General features: G+C 49.1%; 1 protein-coding gene across 1 annotated transcript in view; it reads right to left on the bottom strand.

The window, feature by feature from the left end:
* The window catches only part of PCSK2 (proprotein convertase subtilisin/kexin type 2), an 845,391-nt gene that overhangs the window by 438,374 nt on the left and 387,674 nt on the right, over positions 1-19,343 (bottom strand). The window contains exon 5 of the mRNA XM_085612711.1: positions 10,231-10,268. Coding sequence (XP_085468837.1) covers positions 10,231-10,268 — 38 coding nt within the window. The remainder of the gene's footprint in view (positions 1-10,230; positions 10,269-19,343) is intronic.

Genomic DNA, 19,343 nt, shown 5'->3' with positions numbered 1-19,343 from the left:
TGCAGCCCCGCTGTCTGGTGCACGTGGGGAGGGTGCAGGGGACAGGGGTCTGAGGTCCCGAGATTCAGGGATGAGCACACTCGAGAGGGGCTCGCGGCGGGGCTGGCAGTGGTGCTGGCCCCAGTGGGGAATGGAGCTTGAGTGGCCAGGGGGCTCACGCGGGACAGGGGGGGACGGGTGGGGGGACGCTCGGTTCGGGAGGAGTTGGACGGGAGGATGTGGGCAAAGGACTGCCAGCGTACATTGGGGGGAGGGGCCAGGCGAATGACGGGAAGGAAGGGGGGGCAGCAGGGGGGGAATTCCCGGTGCGGTTTGACTCGGAGGGTAGCGAGAGGGACTGGGAAGGCCTGGACATCTTTGAGTCCTGGGCGGAGGGGTTGGGGGGGCGTATGGGGCAGGGGAAGGAGGCGCAGGTCCGGGTGGCACGGTGCCGGGGGCGGGGTGGGGCGGTACGGGGAGCGGTGGGGCGACAGAGGGTCAGGGGTCTGGGGTTTGGGAGGGGACCACGGAGGGGGCTGGGCCGAGCGGACAGGGGGTGGGAGGGTGTGGGGAGTGGGAGTGGAGCGAAGGGGAAGACGGGGACGGCGAGGAGGAGGAGGTCGTGGATTTGAGCGCGGTGGGCAAAGCGTGGGTCGCGGGAGCGTGGGGGGCAGGTAAGCGGGGATGGGATGGTAGTAGGAAAGGAGGTAGGCCCAGCACACCAGACCATTCCTTTTCTTTTCAGGAGGTGGATCGACAGCTTGACCGTCGCGGGGTGCCGGACTTGGTAGGGCTGGGAGCGGCTCGACGGCACCAAGGAGAAGGGAGGGTGGAGCCTTGGGCGGCGTATCCTGTACCGGCGAGGGATCCTGGCGCGGCTGGCATAAGTAGGCCCGTTACGGGCTCGCCAGCCCCAACACCCACGGGGTTACAGCGCCCCGGGGGGCATCGGCAGAGGAGCAGCGCAGTGGAGAATGTTTGTTTACCACTCAAGCAGTTGGTACCACCAGCAGGAAGCGCTGGGGGAGCAGGGCAGGAGGAATTGGATTATGAAGAGGATAGTATGGAGGAAGGGGAGTTGCGTGATGTGGGGGACGGTAGGGACGGGGGGCCGAGTAATGTTGTGCCTAGTTTCTTACAGGTGTCACGACGCCAGGCGCGGCCCACGGGTCGGACATCTAGGTGGGAAAGCAGCTCGGCCCCCAGGACTGGACGCTTGGAGGAGCGGCAGACAAAGACACTGGTGCCAGGTAATAAACATTTGCTCGGGCGCCCAGTGATGGTTTCCAGAGGGGTGGGGGGGGCTGGGGAGGAGGGGGGGTCGGGGCAAGGTTGCGTAAGGGAGCATACATGGTGGATGTGGCGGTGGGCACAGAAGGCACAGGAAAGGGGGACGAAGGTATGACCCCTAAGGGTGCGACGGACAAGAAGGAGACAGTTGACGCACAGACAGGAGAGGCGGGGACTAAATTGGAAAGCAAGGAATTGAAGATCAAACGGTTACCGTATATGGGGGTAACGAAGCCCTTGGGGGCACATTTGATGTTGACAACAAAAGAGAGGATTTGGAAAGGGGAATATGTGGAAATGCTCAAACTCCTGCACAGGGAGGTAAGGGCAAAGGAGGGCTCTAAGGAGGAGGAATTCGAGTTGGCTAAGAGGCCTAAGGTACCTCTGACAATAGAGAACTGGACAGCGGCTTTCCTCATTTACGCAATTGTGTACTGTGAGAAGTTTCCGGAGAGGTCAGTGGCCATGTTTAAATACATGGACGTCATTCGGAAAGCGCAAATTACAGGGGGTGGATATGCCTGGGCGCAGTATGATGAGGAATTCCGGGCGCGCATGGCGTGGGATACAGAGGCAAAGTGGGGAGAGCTGGACACGGACCTGTGGCAGCATACGATGGGGCTCGCGGGGTCGGGGAAGACTATTTTTACGGCCAATGGGCTACCGCTAGTGTATCAGCCCTTTCGAGGGGGTCCCACCCGAGAGGGGGTGGGTGGAGCAGGAAGGGGTACGACAAGTGAGAAAGGTGCGTGCTGGGATTATAATAAAGGAATGTGCACGCGGGAATATTGCCGTTTTCGGCACGAATGCTCAGGCTGCGGCAAGCAGCATGCGTTGGTCAAGTGTTGGGGGCCCAGGATAAGTCGCAAGGTGGGCAGCAGTGGCAGTCAGGAGCCTTGAAGGCTGGGGGACAGCAGCAGCAGCAGACACAGCAGACGGGAGGGGGGAGGGGGGCTAAGGGGCCTGGGCCAAAGGGCTCATACTCCGGTTAAGGTGGAGAATTTGTTTGGGGCTCTAGGGGGGTATCCGGACAGGACAGCGGCAGAGCGGCTACGGTTGGGGTTTCTGGACAGGTTCAGGCTGGGGTATGAGAGTCCAAGTGTACGGACATGGGCAGACAACTTGAGATCGGCACGGGAACACCCACAGGTGGTGCAAGCGAAACTGGACAAAGAGGTACAGGAGGGCCGCATGGCGGGACCCTTTCAGGATTGGCCCTAGCATAATTTGATTGTGTCACCCATTGGAGTGGTGCCCAAAAAAGAGCAGGGGCAGTTTCGCATGATACAGCATCTGTCATGGCCGGAAGGGGGATCGGTCAATGACTTTATTGAGGAAAGTGCGGCCACTGTATCTTACTCCTCTGTTGACGTGGCTATGTCACTGGTGGTGACCGCGGGCGCAACAGCGCAGATGGCAAAGTGCTACATAAAGTCAGCTTTCCGGCTGCTGCCAGTTCATCCAGATGACTGGGATCTGTTGGGCATACAATTCGGCGGTCACTGGTATGTGGACAAAGCATTGCCGATGGGCTGCTCCATGTCTTGCGCACTCTTTGAATGTTTCAGCACGTTCCTACAATGGTTGTTTATGGAACGGACAGGTCACCAAGGCGTGAAGCATTACTTGGATGACTTCTTTTTTGTCGGCACCTGAGACTCCGCGGACTGCCAAAAGGCTCTGGACAGTTTCCATGAGATCATGGGGGACATGGGCGTGCCACTGGCCCCAGAGAAAACACAGGGTCCCAGTACGGCATTGGCTTTTCTAGGCATCGAATTGGATTCCGTTCTGATGGAGGCGCGCCTCCCGGCGGATAAAAAGGAAAACATGTTGGAGCTACTGACCAATGTGTTGGCACGACAGAAGGTGACGGTCAGGGATATCCAAGTGTTGCTGGGACATCTCAACTTTGCCTGTAGGGTGGTCAGAGTAGGGCGGACTTTCTGTAGGCGACTGGGGAGAGCGTTGGAGGGGCAGAGGCCTCCACACCATCATGTGCGGCTGTCAGCCGGGGTGAGGGAGGACTTGAGGATGTGGCAGTTCTTCCTGCAGCAGTTTAACGGGGTGCCTTTGATGAGAGAGGTGGACATGGTGTGGGACGTGCAGATTTTCTCTGATGCAGCAGGGAGCAAGGGGTTTGGGCTGTATTGGCAGGAGAGGTGGTGTGCAGAGCCCTGGCCTGCTGAATGGTTGGAGGGAGGCAGGAGCATTGCTTTCTTGGAATTCTTCCCCTTAGTGGTGGCGGTCACGCTGTGGGGGGTGTTGTTAGCACACAAAAAGGTCACGTTGAGGATTGACAACATGGCAGTGGTGCAGGTGGTCAACAGGCAGTCGGCACGGGACGCGCAGGTGCTCAAGTTGTTGAGGGTTTTTGTGCTGGGGTGTTTGAGACATGATATGGCTTTTCACGTGGTGCATGTGCCAGGAGTGGACAATGACATTGCGGATGCCTTGTCTCGTTCACAGTGGGGGAGATTCCGTGGGCTCACCAAGGACGCGGACGTGAACCCGACCAGAATGCCGAACCAACTATGGGAAGTAGGCAACACAGGATGCTACAATTGGTTCTAGGCTCTTTAGCGCAGTCTACGAGGCTGGCATACCTGGCGGCGTGGGAAGAGTTTGTCCGTTCAGGGGCGAAGTGGCGGGCCTCCGGGGTGGAGAGATGGGAGGATGTCGTACAATTCATACTGGACCTGGTGGGGAAAGGGCTGATGAAGGTGACGATAGTTGGCAAGTTGGTGGGGGTTGCTTTCGTCGGGAAGTTGTTGTGGGGCTACGCGCCTTCCGCGGGGGAGCTGGGGGCTCGGATTTTAAAAGGCTGGACGCGGGAATGTGGGAGCATTGCCCGGGTGAGGAAACCACTGTCTTGGGAGCTGTTGGACGGGGTGATGGGGGTCCTGCCTGAGGTGTGTTGGGATGCAGGGGAGGCCACACTGTTTTCCACGCTCGCTCATGGCCTGGATGTTTTTCGGGGCATTTCGGGTGTCGGAATTGTTGGGGTCAAGAGGGGAGCGGGGCCTGGTCTGGTGGGAGGTCTCTTTCGGGGAGCGGGTAGTGAGTATTTGGCTCCGGAAGGCGAAAACGGACCAAAAGTGTCGGGGAAAATGGGTGGCTTTGAAGAGAGGGCGCTCGCCGACGGTTTGTCCTTTTCGGTGGGGTCTGCGGTGGAAATCATGCTCTGGAGGGCTGGGGGACCTGGTTTTCTCCCATCGGCAGGGGTGGGGCGTTAAAGCTTCGCAATTGCTGGCAGTGCTGCGTAACGCACTTAGGAGACTGGGGGTCGAGGAGAAGGGTTTTGGCACACATTCTTTCCGAATTGGGGCGGCGTCGGAGGCACATGTGAGAGGTTGGGACAGCGGGGACTTTATGAAGTTGGGGAGGTGGTCATCGAATTGCTATCAGCGTTATGTGCGCAGCGAGACAGGGGGTGGGGTTCTTTAAAAAAAAAAACAGAGCAAGAAAGGTAGTTGGGGGGGGGCTTGGCATGGTTTTCATTCTAGTTTTTCTTTCCAGGTTCGGTAATGGGACCCCTCGCCAGGGAGATGTCCATTTGGATTGTGGGGCATTCGTTTGTCAGGCGGGCGCAAATCCAGGCACAGGAGAGCTATTTTGGCGAAAGTTTGGGGTTCAATAAAGATTTGTTCTCTGTGGGGTGGAGGGGTAGGGGCGGCATGCGCTGGAAGGAGTTGGTACCGGTGTTGAATGGGATCTTACGGGAGGGTCGGTGCCTGGATGTGTTGGTGCTACATGTGGGCGAGAATGACATGGTCAGGGAGACGGGCTTGGCGCTGATGCGGGCGATGAAAAAGGACTTGGGGTCGATTAAGGAGAAATGGGCGGGTTGTTCCATTGTGTGGACTGAATTTGTCCCCCCGAGGAGTTGGAGGGGGGCAGTTAACCCGGGGGCAGTGGATAAGGCGAGGAGAAAGCTTAACACGGAGATGGTGCAGTTTTGCCGGCATTTGGGGATAGGCCGCCTGGCACATAGGGACATACGGTATGATGCACAGGAGATGTTCAGAGATGATGGGGTGCACTTGTCGCGGATGGGGATGGACCTGTATCTTTTGGAGTTGAGGGAGGTGTTGGCACGATTGCTAGGGGTTTACAGGCGTTAAGTTTTCACGCGGTTCCGCGGGGCTTGAGGGAGGGGGGGGCAGAAGAAAGGGAGGAAGAGGCGTAGCCGCCGACACTTCCCCCTTTCTTCTGGGTGGCGGGGTGGTTGACAGTTGGCCGGGATTGGCTAGAGTTTGTTGTTATTGGTTTGGTAATTTGGGTCCAGGGACAGGTAAAGGGTATCCAGGTTGGATAAGTTTAGATTAGAGGTTGGATAGTTACAGTTGCACAGAAGGCAGGTAGGGGTTACGGTCAGGGGAGTTTGGGAGTTGGAAAGGCTACATGGTGTAGGATTGGGTTATATGTTGGTTATGGAATGTTATGTTGTATTTTGGGGGATGGGGGAACTGATGTGGGGATCGTAGGGGTGGGGGAAGAAACAAGGGGTCAGGAAGTTATTGTATAGCGAGCAGTTAGTTTTGTAAGGCAGTGGCCAAGGAGTTTAAATTGTGATATGCACCTGTTTCAATAAAGCGGCCTTTTTCACACACAATAAAGTGGTCTGGTGTCGGCTTGCCCCCACCCCCCCCTCCCCCCTTAATCTCCCAATGGGAGCCTGGGGGGCAGCCGAGCACAGCGAGGTCTGCCTCCCGGGCAGATTGGGAGGGGGGAGGGGGGGAGCGGCCAGAGCGGCCATTTTGGAAAGATTGGGCTACATTTGGGGATAGCCCAAATGTAGCCCAAATTAAGAAAAGTATTCCAAGGGATATTTAAGGGGTATTCGCGCTTCCCCAGCCACCATTTTAGGCTTGGTGACCTGGTGGCTGGGAGCGCTAGACGAAAAGTTTTTCCCTCCCACCCACCCAAAGGTTAGGGGCTGAGGGGGGCGCAGGTTGAGGGGCGTTAGATGGAGATTGGAAATTATGGCAGGCAGCATTTGTTGGACCAGGTACATAGGGGCAGTTTGATGTATTTGTCGCTTGGAACAGGTGCAAGCGGGGTGGTTGACAGTTGGCCCAGATTGGCTAGAGTTTGTTGTTATTGGTTTGGTAATTTGGGTCCAGGGACAGGTAAAGGGTATCCAGGTTGGATAAGTTTAGATTAGAGGTTGGATAGTTACAGTTGCACAGAAGGCAGGTAGGGGTTACGGTCAGGGGAGTTTGGGAGTTGGAAAGGCTACATGGTGTAGGATTGGGTTATATGTTGGTTATGGAATGTTATGTTGTATTTTGGGGGATGGGGGAACTGATGTGGGGATCGTAGGGGTGGGGGAAGAAACAAGGGGTCAGGAAGTTATTGTATAGCGAGCAGTTAGTTTTGTAAGGCAGTGGCCAAGGAGTTTAAATTGTGATATGCACCTGTTTCAATAAAGCGGCCTTTTTCACACACAATAAAGTGGTCTGGTGTCGGCTTGCCCCCCCCCCCCCCCCCTCCCCCCTTAATCTCCCAATGGGAGCCTGGGGGGCAGCCGAGCACAGCGAGGTCTGCCTCCCGGGCAGATTGGGAGGGGGGAGGGGGGGAGCGGCCAGAGCGGCCATTTTGGAAAGATTGGGCTACATTTGGGGATAGCCCAAATGTAGCCCAAATTAAGAAAAGTATTCCAAGGGATATTTAAGGGATTTTCGCGCTTCCCCAGCCACCATTTTAGGCTTGGTGACCTGGTGGCTGGGAGCGCTAGACGAAAAGTTTTTCCCTCCCACCCACCCAAAGGTTAGGGGCTGAGGGGGCGCAGGTTGAGGGGCATTAGACGGAGATTGGAAATTATGGCAGGCAGCATTTGTTGGACCAGGTACATAGGGGCAGTTTGATGTATTTGTCGCTTGGAACAGGTGCAAGCGGGGTGGTTGACAGTTGGCCCGGATTGGCTAGAGTTTGTTGTTATTGGTTTGGTAATTTGGGTCCAGGGACAGGTAAAGGGTATCCAGGTTGGATAAGTTTAGATTAGAGGTTGGATAGTTACAGTTGCACAGAAGGCAGGTAGGGGTTACGGTCAGGGGAGTTTGGGAGTTGGAAAGGCTACATGGTGTAGGTTTGGGTTATATGTTGGTTATGGAATGTTATGTTGTATTTTGGGGGATGGGGGAACTGATGTGGGGATCGTAGGGGTGGGGGAAGAAACAAGGGGTCAGGAAGTTATTGTATAGCGAGGTGTTAGTTTTGTAAGGCAGTGGCCAAGGAGTTTAAATTGTGATATGCACCTGTTTCAATAAAGCGGCCTTTTTCACACACAATAAAGTGGTCTGGTGTCGGCTTGCCCCTCCCCCCCCCCTTAATCTCCCAATGTATTTGCCATTAGCGAATAGCTCCTGCGTTGCTGTCAGGTTTTCAATATATATCGTCATCACAGCACTAAACTGTCATTAACGGGTGAGGTACATGGAAACCTGAAGATTTTTTCTTTTAGATTCTACTGTTGAGTAACTATATATTTTGAGCCAATGTAACTATGGAGGAATCAGCATTCGTCTTCCTATAATGTTTTGTTGTAAAATGAGTTTATTAAGTGACTTAAAAAATAACATATACAAAAAAAAGAGAAGAGGACATGCGATGCATAGAGGAATTTAAAGAAAGTGGGTGCACACAAAAAGAGACGCAAGGCAGATAATATGTAATAAAAACAGCAATAAGAAAACATAAAGGGATTATGCGGACATAGATCACAGGTGTTGCAAATGCTTGCAAGTACCAACATAGACGTACCTGTGGCGACGTCTAGCTGTCTCCAAATCACCTCTGAAAGATTTAATTGTAGAAAACATACGGGGGCAGATTTATAAGCCCCTTGCGCCACTTTTCCCATGTTAAAAGTGACGCAAAAGTGGCGCAAGGGGCTTGTAAATCAGCCCCACGGTGCCTTGACATCAATATTGGCATTACCACCCTACATCCAGAGAACGCCATGTCACACTGAGGCCGTACAGTCGGCACTAAACAAGAATGCACTACCTTGTGTGGGAAGTTTGGCAGTGCATTTTCAGATGTAGGCTCAAATACAACAAGCATTTGCAATGCAACAAGTCTCGCATTTACGCGAGTTTGAGCTATTGACATGTAAATGACAATGCCTTTTATTTATGTTTTGGTTTTTAAAACATAAAAGGCATTGTCATTTACAATGCTAATAGCTTAAACTCTCACAAAAGCGAGACCTATTGCATTGCAAATGCTTGTTTTATATGGGGCAGACTTATTACGGGTGTTTGTAGTGAAAAACGATGACACGACTGACCGAAGCATGCTATCCTTGTATTCTTTACGTGTATTCCATAGTAAGAAACGGGAGAAACTGATTTTGCCTGACACATACTTTTATTATAAATGTGGAGAAAATTACATCCGTTCAATTTCTTTTTATACACAATCCCCAAAAATGGAGCTCTATTGAGTTTTGCCTGCTTCGAATTGGTATGAGCATACCCTGTTTGCTCCACTCTTGCTAAGCATGCTGAAAAACTGTGGAAAGGGCATTTTTTTTCTCCCAAAACGTTTATTCTGTTTTACGCAGAGTGGCCAATGAACGTTGTCTGCCTAAACTTTTTGAAGCTAATATTTGAATAATCGTTTTTTGTGTTGTTTAAATAAAAAAGTACAATTTGACGTTCACTGCGGGGGTAAATAATATGTAGACCTATTATCCAGTTTCTAAGCGCTTATTTTTAGCAACCACCTAAGGAAAGACAGTTGAGTTTGCCCTTGGCAGAACTTGACCTCATGTCCAGGAGGTTACAGTAACAGAAGATGTCAGCAGTGAGTGTTGAACTCTGTGCTACGAGTCCCCGTCTGCTGCCAGCTACTTTCAGAAGCAAACATACCTGTTCACACTTTAGGTGCTGACAGGGGTCAGCTACGGTTAATGGCTGCGTCCTGGGCGCCAGAATATTTCACAAGAGGTGGTGAAACTTGCTTTTTGCTAACCGCAGTGTGAATTCCCCTGCGTGAAAAAAACAGATCTTGCAATGTTGTCATTAGGACCTGTTAAGGTTTCTGTGCCCATAATGCTCAGATGCAAAGAAATGCATTTTCCCACTTAAACTCCGTTGGCACGCGCGTGCCAGATGTCAGGAGCTCAAATGATTAGCAGAGAAATGTTTTCATATCTCGGAAAATAACTTAATTACACAACGTGGGCGTGAGAGTAAAACGTCTAACCATCCTTAGCCGTGACAGCGGGGTTTCAGTCAGCGCAGTAAATACAGAGTTGGACATTAAAACAAGGAGCGAGGGGCGGGTGATGGTGGGGGGGTGACCACCGAGGAAAGCGGCCGTGCATATATTAAGCGTATGCGCGAACCAGGCGTCATGGCGAAAACATAACGAAGTAGTCCTTTAATTAAAAGATACAGCCCTGTAACGTAACTTAACAGTAGTTGGTCGGTGCTGCTTCCTCCAAAAACGGAAGTGACCTATGGCATCCAGAGCCAACCATAAGCCTGCTAACTGAAGCAATGCCACAGTTAACCAATGGCAGGCGGGAGGAGAAATTACCATCAATATTGTATTTACTGGAGGTCTTGCGACAGCGCATGCGCTGTCTAGGCTCAACCTAAAAATGGTCTGACTTTGACAAGCAGGCAGGAGAAAAGGAAGCGAGAATCCGCGCCGCTGCAGAAAGAGCGCGAGCGTTGTGTCTCTGCTGAAAGAGCTCGAGCCTTGTCACGAAAAAGGTGTCAATTCAATCATTCTTGAGATGTTTTCCACCTTAGCTTCCTCTTTGCTTGTACCCTGCTGCTGGGAGAGGGCCGATCCTATACACAGCATCTCCCAAGCAGGCCTCCACTGTCAAATCTACCATGCACGAAATCATTACAGTCGAGGCAGAGGCGTCTGACTTCTAATAGTAAAATATCTAAACATCAGATGAGTCATATGTTACAGTGGAGGTCGCCGTGTACTTACATAATTAGCTGCGAGGTCAGGATGAAGATAGTCGATGCCTGGAATAAAACACAAGAGAGACGTGATCAGTGATAGAATTTGGAATTAGGCCTCAGACGTCTCTTCAAACACGGCGCCTTTTTCATCAGTATGGAACACAGTCAATGATGTAAACATTGATAATTCGCCGCACAACTCCGCTTTCTCATTGGTGCGTTTAGGCGGCCTGTTCCCTAACAAAAAGCCCTGTCAGCTCGCCTTCCCTGGGTCCCTGGAGGCCACCAGCAAATGACGCCAAAATCCGCGCTGAGTGCATTCGTGACGTGATAATAGTCCCACTGAGACCTTCATTGCTTTTTTTTACATCCATTTAGCTTTTTACTGTACGGACGGAAGAGAGCCATCTACATCAATTGTGCATTGCTACCCGGGACTGTTAACTCTAAGGACATTACGGATATTGTTCATTTCGCTGTATTTTGACAGCTTTTTGGGCTGTTTTCATTGTTTCATGGAATGAATAAACGTGAGCCGCATAATGACAGGGCTGTAATGATTTTTTCTAAGGATAATCAGGCACATGCATCAACCATTTTTGCGAGTGCAAACGGTGCGATTCGCAAAAATCGTCCGTTTGCGCCCGCAAAAAGGGCTTATGTGTTGCATCAACCTGTCAACCCCTCACAATTTAAGAAATCGCAAATTATTGAGATTTCTTAAATTGCGATTGCATTTAAGGAATTGTAAATTGCAATTCCTTAAATGCAATGCATGATGGAATCGCAAATTGCAATTTTGGTAATAGGGAACGCAAATTACCATCAATTTGTACTTGATGGTAATTCGCAAAAACTTTGAAAAATGCACTAAAGTGCATTTTTCCAAGTTGTAGGTTACTCAACACACATACCCTTGGGGCATGTGTGTGCGCAACATGTGTGCGCAGATCAATTTCAGGGGTGAAACAGGGTGTCCTTTTGACACCCTTGCACCCTTGAAATTGCATGCGCAATTTGCGAGTACCTAATGGTACTCGCAAATTGCGCATGAAATCTCCCATTCATTCGTATGGGCCTGTAGGCCTATAGGAATGAATTGGAAGGCATTCCTTGATTGCGACTCGCAATTTGCGACTCGCAATTAAGGAATGTTTGGGAATCGTTAATTTTATAGCGATTGCTACATGCATAGGCTTTTACAATTCCTTAATAATCGCAATTAAGGAATCGCAAAAGCCTACATTGTACCTGCTAGTTCCTAATCGCAGATTGCTAATCATGTGCAAGAATCCATGCTAAGCCACAAAATGCAATTTCCTACACATTTCTGTAGAATCTTTTTTTATTCATTTTCATATACTGGTTAAATATAGTTTTTGACTAATACTATAGCAGTTACAGATTACAATTCTCACTTTGGGAAGGTGGTCCAGATAATAGAAAATCTCTGCCTTCATTCCTGTCACTCACTCATTCCAATTTTGATTAGCCACTTGCAATAAATGAGGTGCTATAGGAGACGATATCTATCTTAAAATTGAGCCTTCAACTGTTTTAGTATTGGGTTTGGCAAATCCCAAGCTCAGGATCATATCTTTCTTGCTTTTATTCTAAAGTTGCTCAGACTCTCTCAGTTGAAGGGGGCTTCAACTGAGAGTTAAAAAAGTAAAATCTCTGTGGGAACACTTAAATGGTAAGAGTCTGACTACATCCTGTAGCGGATGTTGCAGAAGAGGCGAAGATTAACCTACTGGCCTCCAACTCTAGATATTTATGTTTAGGAACATTAACCATCTTCATATCCGGAGTTTCCCTGTCTGCTTTTCTTGCATCCTCTCTAACCTTTAATACCCTTTCTCCTACGGAGCCAGCCTTCACGCAGAACCACTGGTCTTCTTGTCTTCTCTTCCTTCCTTCTTGTCTTCTCTTGCTTTACCGTCAAAGCCATTCCTAGAGTTCTAAATTATGCAGAAGCAGAAATTAGAATACTAGGGATGCCTGGGGTTAAACAATTATCTTCTACTGATCCTGAGCAAGTTCTAATTGCTGTCTGAAATGATCCATTCCCAACGGACTTGCAAGCCAAAATGGCAGCTACCAGTTACTCTTTTTTGGAACATGATATTTGAGTCCCTTGGTCTGACCAGCTCATCTAAATGTGTGGTCTTTAGTGCTAAGTCCTTTCCATGTTATTCAACGCTTTAACTCTTACTTTCCATGAAAACAAAATGTAATCAACTAGCATCTAGTGTCTCCTAAGGTCTGGAATCTAGTGGTCTTATCATTTGTCCACAAACGATAAACCTTTTATTGTGGCCCTGGGTTAATTAGTTGTTAAGTGGTGGTGTCTTTTGTTGACTTTCCACTGGCAAGTAGCCTGACTAGCTACTGCTGCTTCACAACTGGATTTGCTAAGCCCCAATAGTGCTGCACTCCAATTAGCCAATTTGATCCCTTTTTGTATTTGACTCATTCAATGTAGCAAAATTGAGCTGTCAAGGCTCACTTCAGGGGCTGGAAAGAGTTAGGTTAACAAGTTAATCCCTCTAGTTGCCCAGTTGTATTGGCCGACTTCCAAATATCATCCAACAACAACCAGCCATATTTGTATTATTCTGTTTAACTGTAGCATAATTATGATGGCTAGAATCTGCATTGAGATGTATACCTCCCACTACCTCTCATTGTTTTAGCAAAGCATTGCATTGTTTTTATGGAGAAATCTATTATGTCAGAACAACTCTGAAATGCAGAACCTACTTACTATGGAAGTAATTTATGAAGAGTAAGAATGCAATATAAAATGTTAAGATTTATTATGATAGTGTTGCAAAGTCATCCTGTGCCCTGGGTACCCCCCAACTTTTTGCTGAATGGTACTGGTGGTAGCTGACTCTGACTGACCCTGGGCTCTGCCTAACCAGGCCAAGGGCCGGTGCTATGCTGAAAGAGACACAATTAGAATACAGTGAAAACACCTACATACACTAGGGTACACTAGGTTGTGTACCCCTGTGGTTGGCATGGCCTACCCGTTCAGACCCTATTAAATATTAGGGCAGGGGGATTAAAACTACCTAGAAGTCCCTAGCCAACAATAGGGCATGGCAGTTTGGAGGCCAGCCAGCAGCTTTTCTGCACTTGCATGTGTGAACCGCTGAGGCCTGGGGTCAGTTTAAAAGTAGCCCTGGGTGGCAGAACTGCTTTTAAAAAGTAAATTGTGCTCAAACTCAACTTTGGGGTTTGGGGCACTTAAAATGGATAACCCACAATGTTTTGGCATATTAAGAACCCCCAGGGTCTCCCCTTGGTGTCCCATGGTTGGGGGGTCAGGTAGGTATAAGGTAGACCCTTATAAAATGAGTTTTATATGCCCTGGATTAAATGAAATTTCACATTTCACTCCCCACATTGTGATAAAGTGCTGCCCAAATTCGACTTTGATGCTTGGAGCCCTGTGGAGGGAGGATCTGCCATATTTCTACAGATTCAGAACCCCTAAAGACTCCCCTAGTTGTCCCATGGGTTGGGGGCCCTGTAGATATAAGCCAAGTACATATCAAGTATGTTTTTATAAGTCCTGGTGCTGGAAAAATGGCCCAAGCCATTGTTCCCATTGCAAATCCCCTGCTACATAGGTTAACATGGTAGGAAGTTATCAACTAATAACTATTGATAGGAGGGGGCTAGAAGTACCATTCAAAGACTTCCCCGAATGGTATTAATAAACTCATGAATATGATATGGTTGAATTTCTCCTAAGGTGTACATACAAGAAGTTATACAACTTTTTTGTTTGCAAGTCCAGATTCAGCCTTCCAGTGGTCTGTCCTGATTGGTCAGAGTTAAGTGGATTAGCTAGGCTGCCTTGAAGAGGTGATAACGAGCCCCTGGGGTTAACCAGCTCTGCTGGGAGGGCAGTGTGCTGCTACACTGGAATGCCAGAGCAGGGGGAGGAGTCGTAAACCATGGTCTTCAAATAGAAGAGGAGGCCTTAGTGTCATTTACAACTCTAAACTTTTCACCTCAGCCAAAGATAGGCTTATGGAAGTAATGCACAGATGCAAGGGGGAGTGTTTATGGAAAGTAAAACATTCTAGGGGTGTGTTTAGCCAGCTCTTACCTTCCTGCTGGAAAATCAGCCATTATGAATTTGGAGGATTTGGTGCACTCTGGGACAAAATGATTCCACACTCTACAGGAAGTGGTCATATTCTTGGGGAGTTGCCCTGCTCCCATTGGTCAGCAGTGACCGCTTCCTTGACCCAGAGAACTTGGAATAAGTATCTGAGAAGGGCAGAGCCTCTCAGATCTGCTGCTTGAAACTTAAGGAAGCAAGACGTTGCCATGCTGAGAAGTTGGGGTGAAAAATTCTAAGGCCTGCCCTCTGAAGACTGCACCAGCTGAAACCACAGTCCTGTGGATTATCTTGCTGCAAAAGAATTAAAGACTGGACTCCCTGCAAGCTACAGGTTAACTAAGCTCACCTGGACCATCACCACCAAGGATCCTCAACCTGGAGAACACCAGCCGATTTGTAAGGGTTTTGTCCAAGCGGATTGTGGGAACTAAAGTCCTCAACTTTCAAGGACCATCTTGGAGCTTCCAGACCCTTGGAGTGAGTTTGAGACACTTTGAGACCCCTTGAGAAACTTCAGGAAGAAATTCAAGAAGTTTGGAGAACTTTGGAGCAACTTTGGAAAAAAGCTCCATAGAGGGACCGACTCAACCTAGCCAGCCAGCCAAGCCGCCTGCCTTTAACCGCGAGCCGGCCAAGCCATCCAGGTTTGTCCTGCGGAATGCTCCGTAGGTCCCACTTCTAGAGTTTGACCGGGAGTAGAAGAAATCCAAGGCTGGCGAACCCTTACCGAATCCGGCCTGGTGAAGAGCATCGAGGGACCCAGTGAGAAAAAGCTCTGTAGAAGTTTCTAATTCCAAACGAAGAAAAGGTGACAGGGAGCAACCACGAAAGCCAAACCACCTGCCTTCAACCACATGTCACCCTGGATCCTGGGTTTGCTCCGCTGGAGTGCTCCGGAGGTCGGACTTCCATAAGTTTGACCGGGTGATTATCGCTAGGCAATCTGGCGAACCCTCACCGGATCCGGACTGGCTGATAGCTTCAAGGGACCCCGGGAAGAAAAGCTCTAGAAAAGTTTCTAAGCCAGAACCAGGACCTACTGCGAGTGGTAGCCGCCCAAGGCTCTACCGCGGTCGTCCTGAAACTTTGACTTTGAGCCGGTCTATCGCGACCAGATATCCCAATAAGGCGCTCTATGATTCTATACGGGCCCCTGCTCTCCTTTTTGCAGACAACACTCTGCTTATATCTAAGTCACCACAAGGGCTCCAGCAGCTGCTAGATGATTTTCAAGAATTTTTGATCGGGTCGGGGGCCGGAGATAAATAGTTCCAAAACTAAATGCATGCTGTTCTCATTTAATTCAATGACTACATGTAAGAAACAATTTTATGTGGGTGGTGAGCCACTAGAATTAGTGACAGATTTTGATTATCTGGACATTAAACTTACCCAGAATATGAGTTGGGCCCCACAACTGAATGAAGCGCAATTAACTGTGATTCACCAAACGGCAAGTATACTGAAAATCTATAAGAGAACTAGCTCTAGAAAGCTTGTTCCAGCATTGGAAATTTACAATACTAAAGCCCTAGGTGCGACTTCATTTGGTGCTGAGCTTTGGGGTTGTTCTATGGTAATAACCTCTCAGTCACTGAGCAGAAATTTCTAAGATCCCTAGTTAATCTTCCGTTGTTTACTCAGTTGATCCCTCTCTATGTAGATCTTGGTCAGAAGAGGATTTTGCATAAAATTAGATTGCGGTCACTCATGTTTTGGCATCGATTATGGACCACTACAGCACTCACCCCTTATAGGGTTGTCCTTTGTGAGCTGATGATAGCATCTTGTGTGGTTAAGATACCCTGGATGCTTGTGGTTAAGCATTTGCTAGTTAATCTAGGATTGGTTGCTTATTGGCGAGAACCAGAAACTCTCTGTCAGATTAATAAGCATAGTCTTAAAAAAGTGTATTGGGGTTTAATTGAAACTGATTTGATAATAAATTGTAAAGGATCACTTTCAAATGAATTTATGAATTTTTAACAGACCCTGTTATTTGAGCCTACACTGGATGAAATCGAACACCCATTAGCAAGGAAATTATACCTACAGTTTAGGTACGGCTGCCTACCCCTAAATCTCTTTAAAAGTAACTGATGTAAAACAGGAGAGAGCGTCGAAGACTACTGTCCCTGTTGCCTAGGGGTTTCCGAGTTACCTGAACATGTTTTATTTTTTTATCCTTTGTACTCCCGATCACATTTGAAATGGATTGACCCCCTTTGCAGAAATCTGGGAGTTAGGAGATATAAGGAGGCGTACAGAATATTGAAGACGAACACAACACATATAATTGTATTCTGCATATCCAAGTTTTTAATGGCTGTGTGGGTCAAGGGCACTAAGTACTCCCCTGCCAGTTTCTAGGATCTTGAACTTAGGGTGTACCAATTACGATGGCACCATAAAGTTTCAATCAGGGGTTCTGGTTCATCGTACAAGCACATAGCACTTTAATATGTATTTTGGCCAACTTATATTGCTGTACTGTAAATAGGCTGTGAAGGTCTTTTAATTATTCTATGTTTTGCTTTTAATAAGAGTCTAGAGGAATGGGAGACTGCTAACAGTGCCCCTAATGGTTTGTTTTCTGAGGGATCGCTCCAGGTGGGTGGGTGCAGGACCCCAGTAGTTTAGAGGGCAGTCTCAACCCTGACCCCAGCCCAGCCTAAGGGTACAGACCCTTGACTGGGATGCCAGTTGCAGGATAGCACCCCTGAACTGGTGGGCAAAATGTGCAGGACAACTGCCACTGGTGCCCTGACAACTCTGGAAGGGGGTACTGCTCCAGGTGGGAGGGTGCAGAGCCCCAGGGAAGAGGACCAGGCATGAGAGAGACAATCCGTCTTCTTTCCAGCCGCCGGGTACAGGCCCTAGGCTGGTATGTCAGTGTCAGGATGTCATCCCTGACCTGACAGGAGGGAGAGTGGACAAAAGGTGCCAGGCACCTGAGGCTACTGCCCCTCACTCTCTGACGCCACAGGGATTAGAGAATCATGAAAGGCCTGGCGCCTGGCTCTCAGCACTGATAGCTGTCAGTGGCCACTGTGTCTTGCTGTCCTGGTGGACAGAGTTGTCCCTGAGAGTGGGACCGGAGTCACTCCTTGGTGGTGGACTGTGCCACACCACTGTGTTGGCTATGTGGGTACTGTCTGTCTGTTGGGACACACCTGTGAACAAGCTAAAGTTAGGTGCTGCACAGATGGGGTCCCCAGAAGAGAAGGAGGGTTTCCCATGGGCTAGCTTAGTAGGCCCCGAGAGTATGGACAGAGGGTTCAACTGGGTTTAGCAAGGTGTAGAACCAGAACGTGCCCCCGCTGTGGTGGGCCAGGTCTAGGTTCTATTGCCTCAAGAATGGAAGTCCATCAAGGGATTGATTAGTTTACCCTGTCTTTAGGCTGGCAGGGGGTTGTGTTAGACCTGGCTTTTTCAGCAAGTTTATCCCCAGACCTTTCGCTTTTTTAGCCTCCTGTTGTTGACCCTGTTTTTGTTTGGTTTTAGGAATCTGAGCACTTTACCACTGCTGATCAGTGCTAAAGTGCATGTGCTCTCTGTGTAATGTGTTATTATGGATTGGTATTTCCATGATCGGCTTATTTGGTTTACTGTTAAATCCCTAATACAGTGCACTATGTTTGCACAGGGCCTGAAACCAAATGCTGCTAGTCGACTTGCAGCACTGATTGTACCATCCACACAAGCATCCTTGCAAAAGGTTCTCAGATCTGTCATTGAAGTATCTGTGTGCAGTTCCATACTGCCATGTCGATCTGGCAAGTACACCCACTTGCCAAGCCCTAACCTTCCATTTTCTTACATGTGAATCACCCCTAAGGTAGGCCCAGGTACCCCTGTGTGCAGGGTGTAGTGTATCTGAAACGTAGGACATGGCCCGATGTGTGTGGCATGTCCTCATAGTGAAATACTGCCAATTTAGTTTTTCATCATTGAAAGGCTATCGGTCTCATAGGATAGATGGGTGTTCATTTATAATATCTTATAAATATAACTTTCCATTGGGACAAGATTGTAAGTTAAAGTTTAGTATGCCTGAACTCAGAATATAGAGATGCATCTTATAGTAAGGATGGTTTTTACATTCTGGGTTTGAAAATACCACTTTTAGAAATAAGTATTTTCTGGCTTAGCCATTCTGGGTGCCTCTGCTGGTTTGTGTATTGACTGCCTGTCTTTGGAGTGACAGTGGCTTGGGATGTGCATTCACAGTATACAGCCACTGGGGGTTGTGGTGTGTCCTGCCTTTCCTAGATGAGTCAGGGAAGGCTGAATAGACCTGGGCTGCATTTAGAGTTGGGGAGAAGATTTCCTTTCACCTGAATGGGCCTGGTCTGCCGTACACAATGCTGTCTCCACCGCCTGCCGGCAAGCTGCACGAGAGAGGACAGAACTGTTTTGGACTGAGCAAAGAGCCTCTCTAGCTCTAGAGAACAAAGAGAAAGGGACTATAAATGTTGGTGCCTGGACCCCTGAATTTTAGATCACTTCTGGGATTCAAGCAGAACCTTTGCCAAGGTGAAGAACTGGAGAAACTGAAGAAGAAGAACTGCCCCTTTACTGTGTGCTGTCTGGGGTTGGCCTGCAGTGTCTGTTTCTGCCAAGCAAAGGATATTAACTTTGCTGTATGCTGTGTCCCCTGCTTGAGGAAGATCTCCAGGGGCTTGAAGTAGAGTTTGCCTCCTGTTCTGAAGTCTCAGGGACACAACAACTTCATCCCCTCTGTTGTTCTCCAACTGCTACTGCGGTTTCAGATGCCACAGAGCGAAATTGCATCACCGATACCGGCAAGCGATGCCGTAACCTGCACCGAAGCCGTGGGAACTGCACGGGAAGAGCACAACGCATTTCTCCGACTGCACTGTAGGCCCGATGCCTGTTGATGCTGTGCGCATCTACTTCAAAGCTGTCACCGAGGTCGCTGCTTGCACCGTAGGCGATGACACAGCTCGTGACGCTCACAACGCACCGTCTCG

Source organism: Triturus cristatus, chromosome 6 (assembly GCF_964204655.1).
Source record: "Triturus cristatus chromosome 6, aTriCri1.1, whole genome shotgun sequence".
In the NCBI taxonomy this organism is placed as follows: domain Eukaryota; kingdom Metazoa; phylum Chordata; class Amphibia; order Caudata; family Salamandridae; genus Triturus; species Triturus cristatus.
The sequence above is the reverse complement of the archived record's forward strand: the minus strand, read 5'-3'. Positions and strand labels throughout refer to the sequence as shown.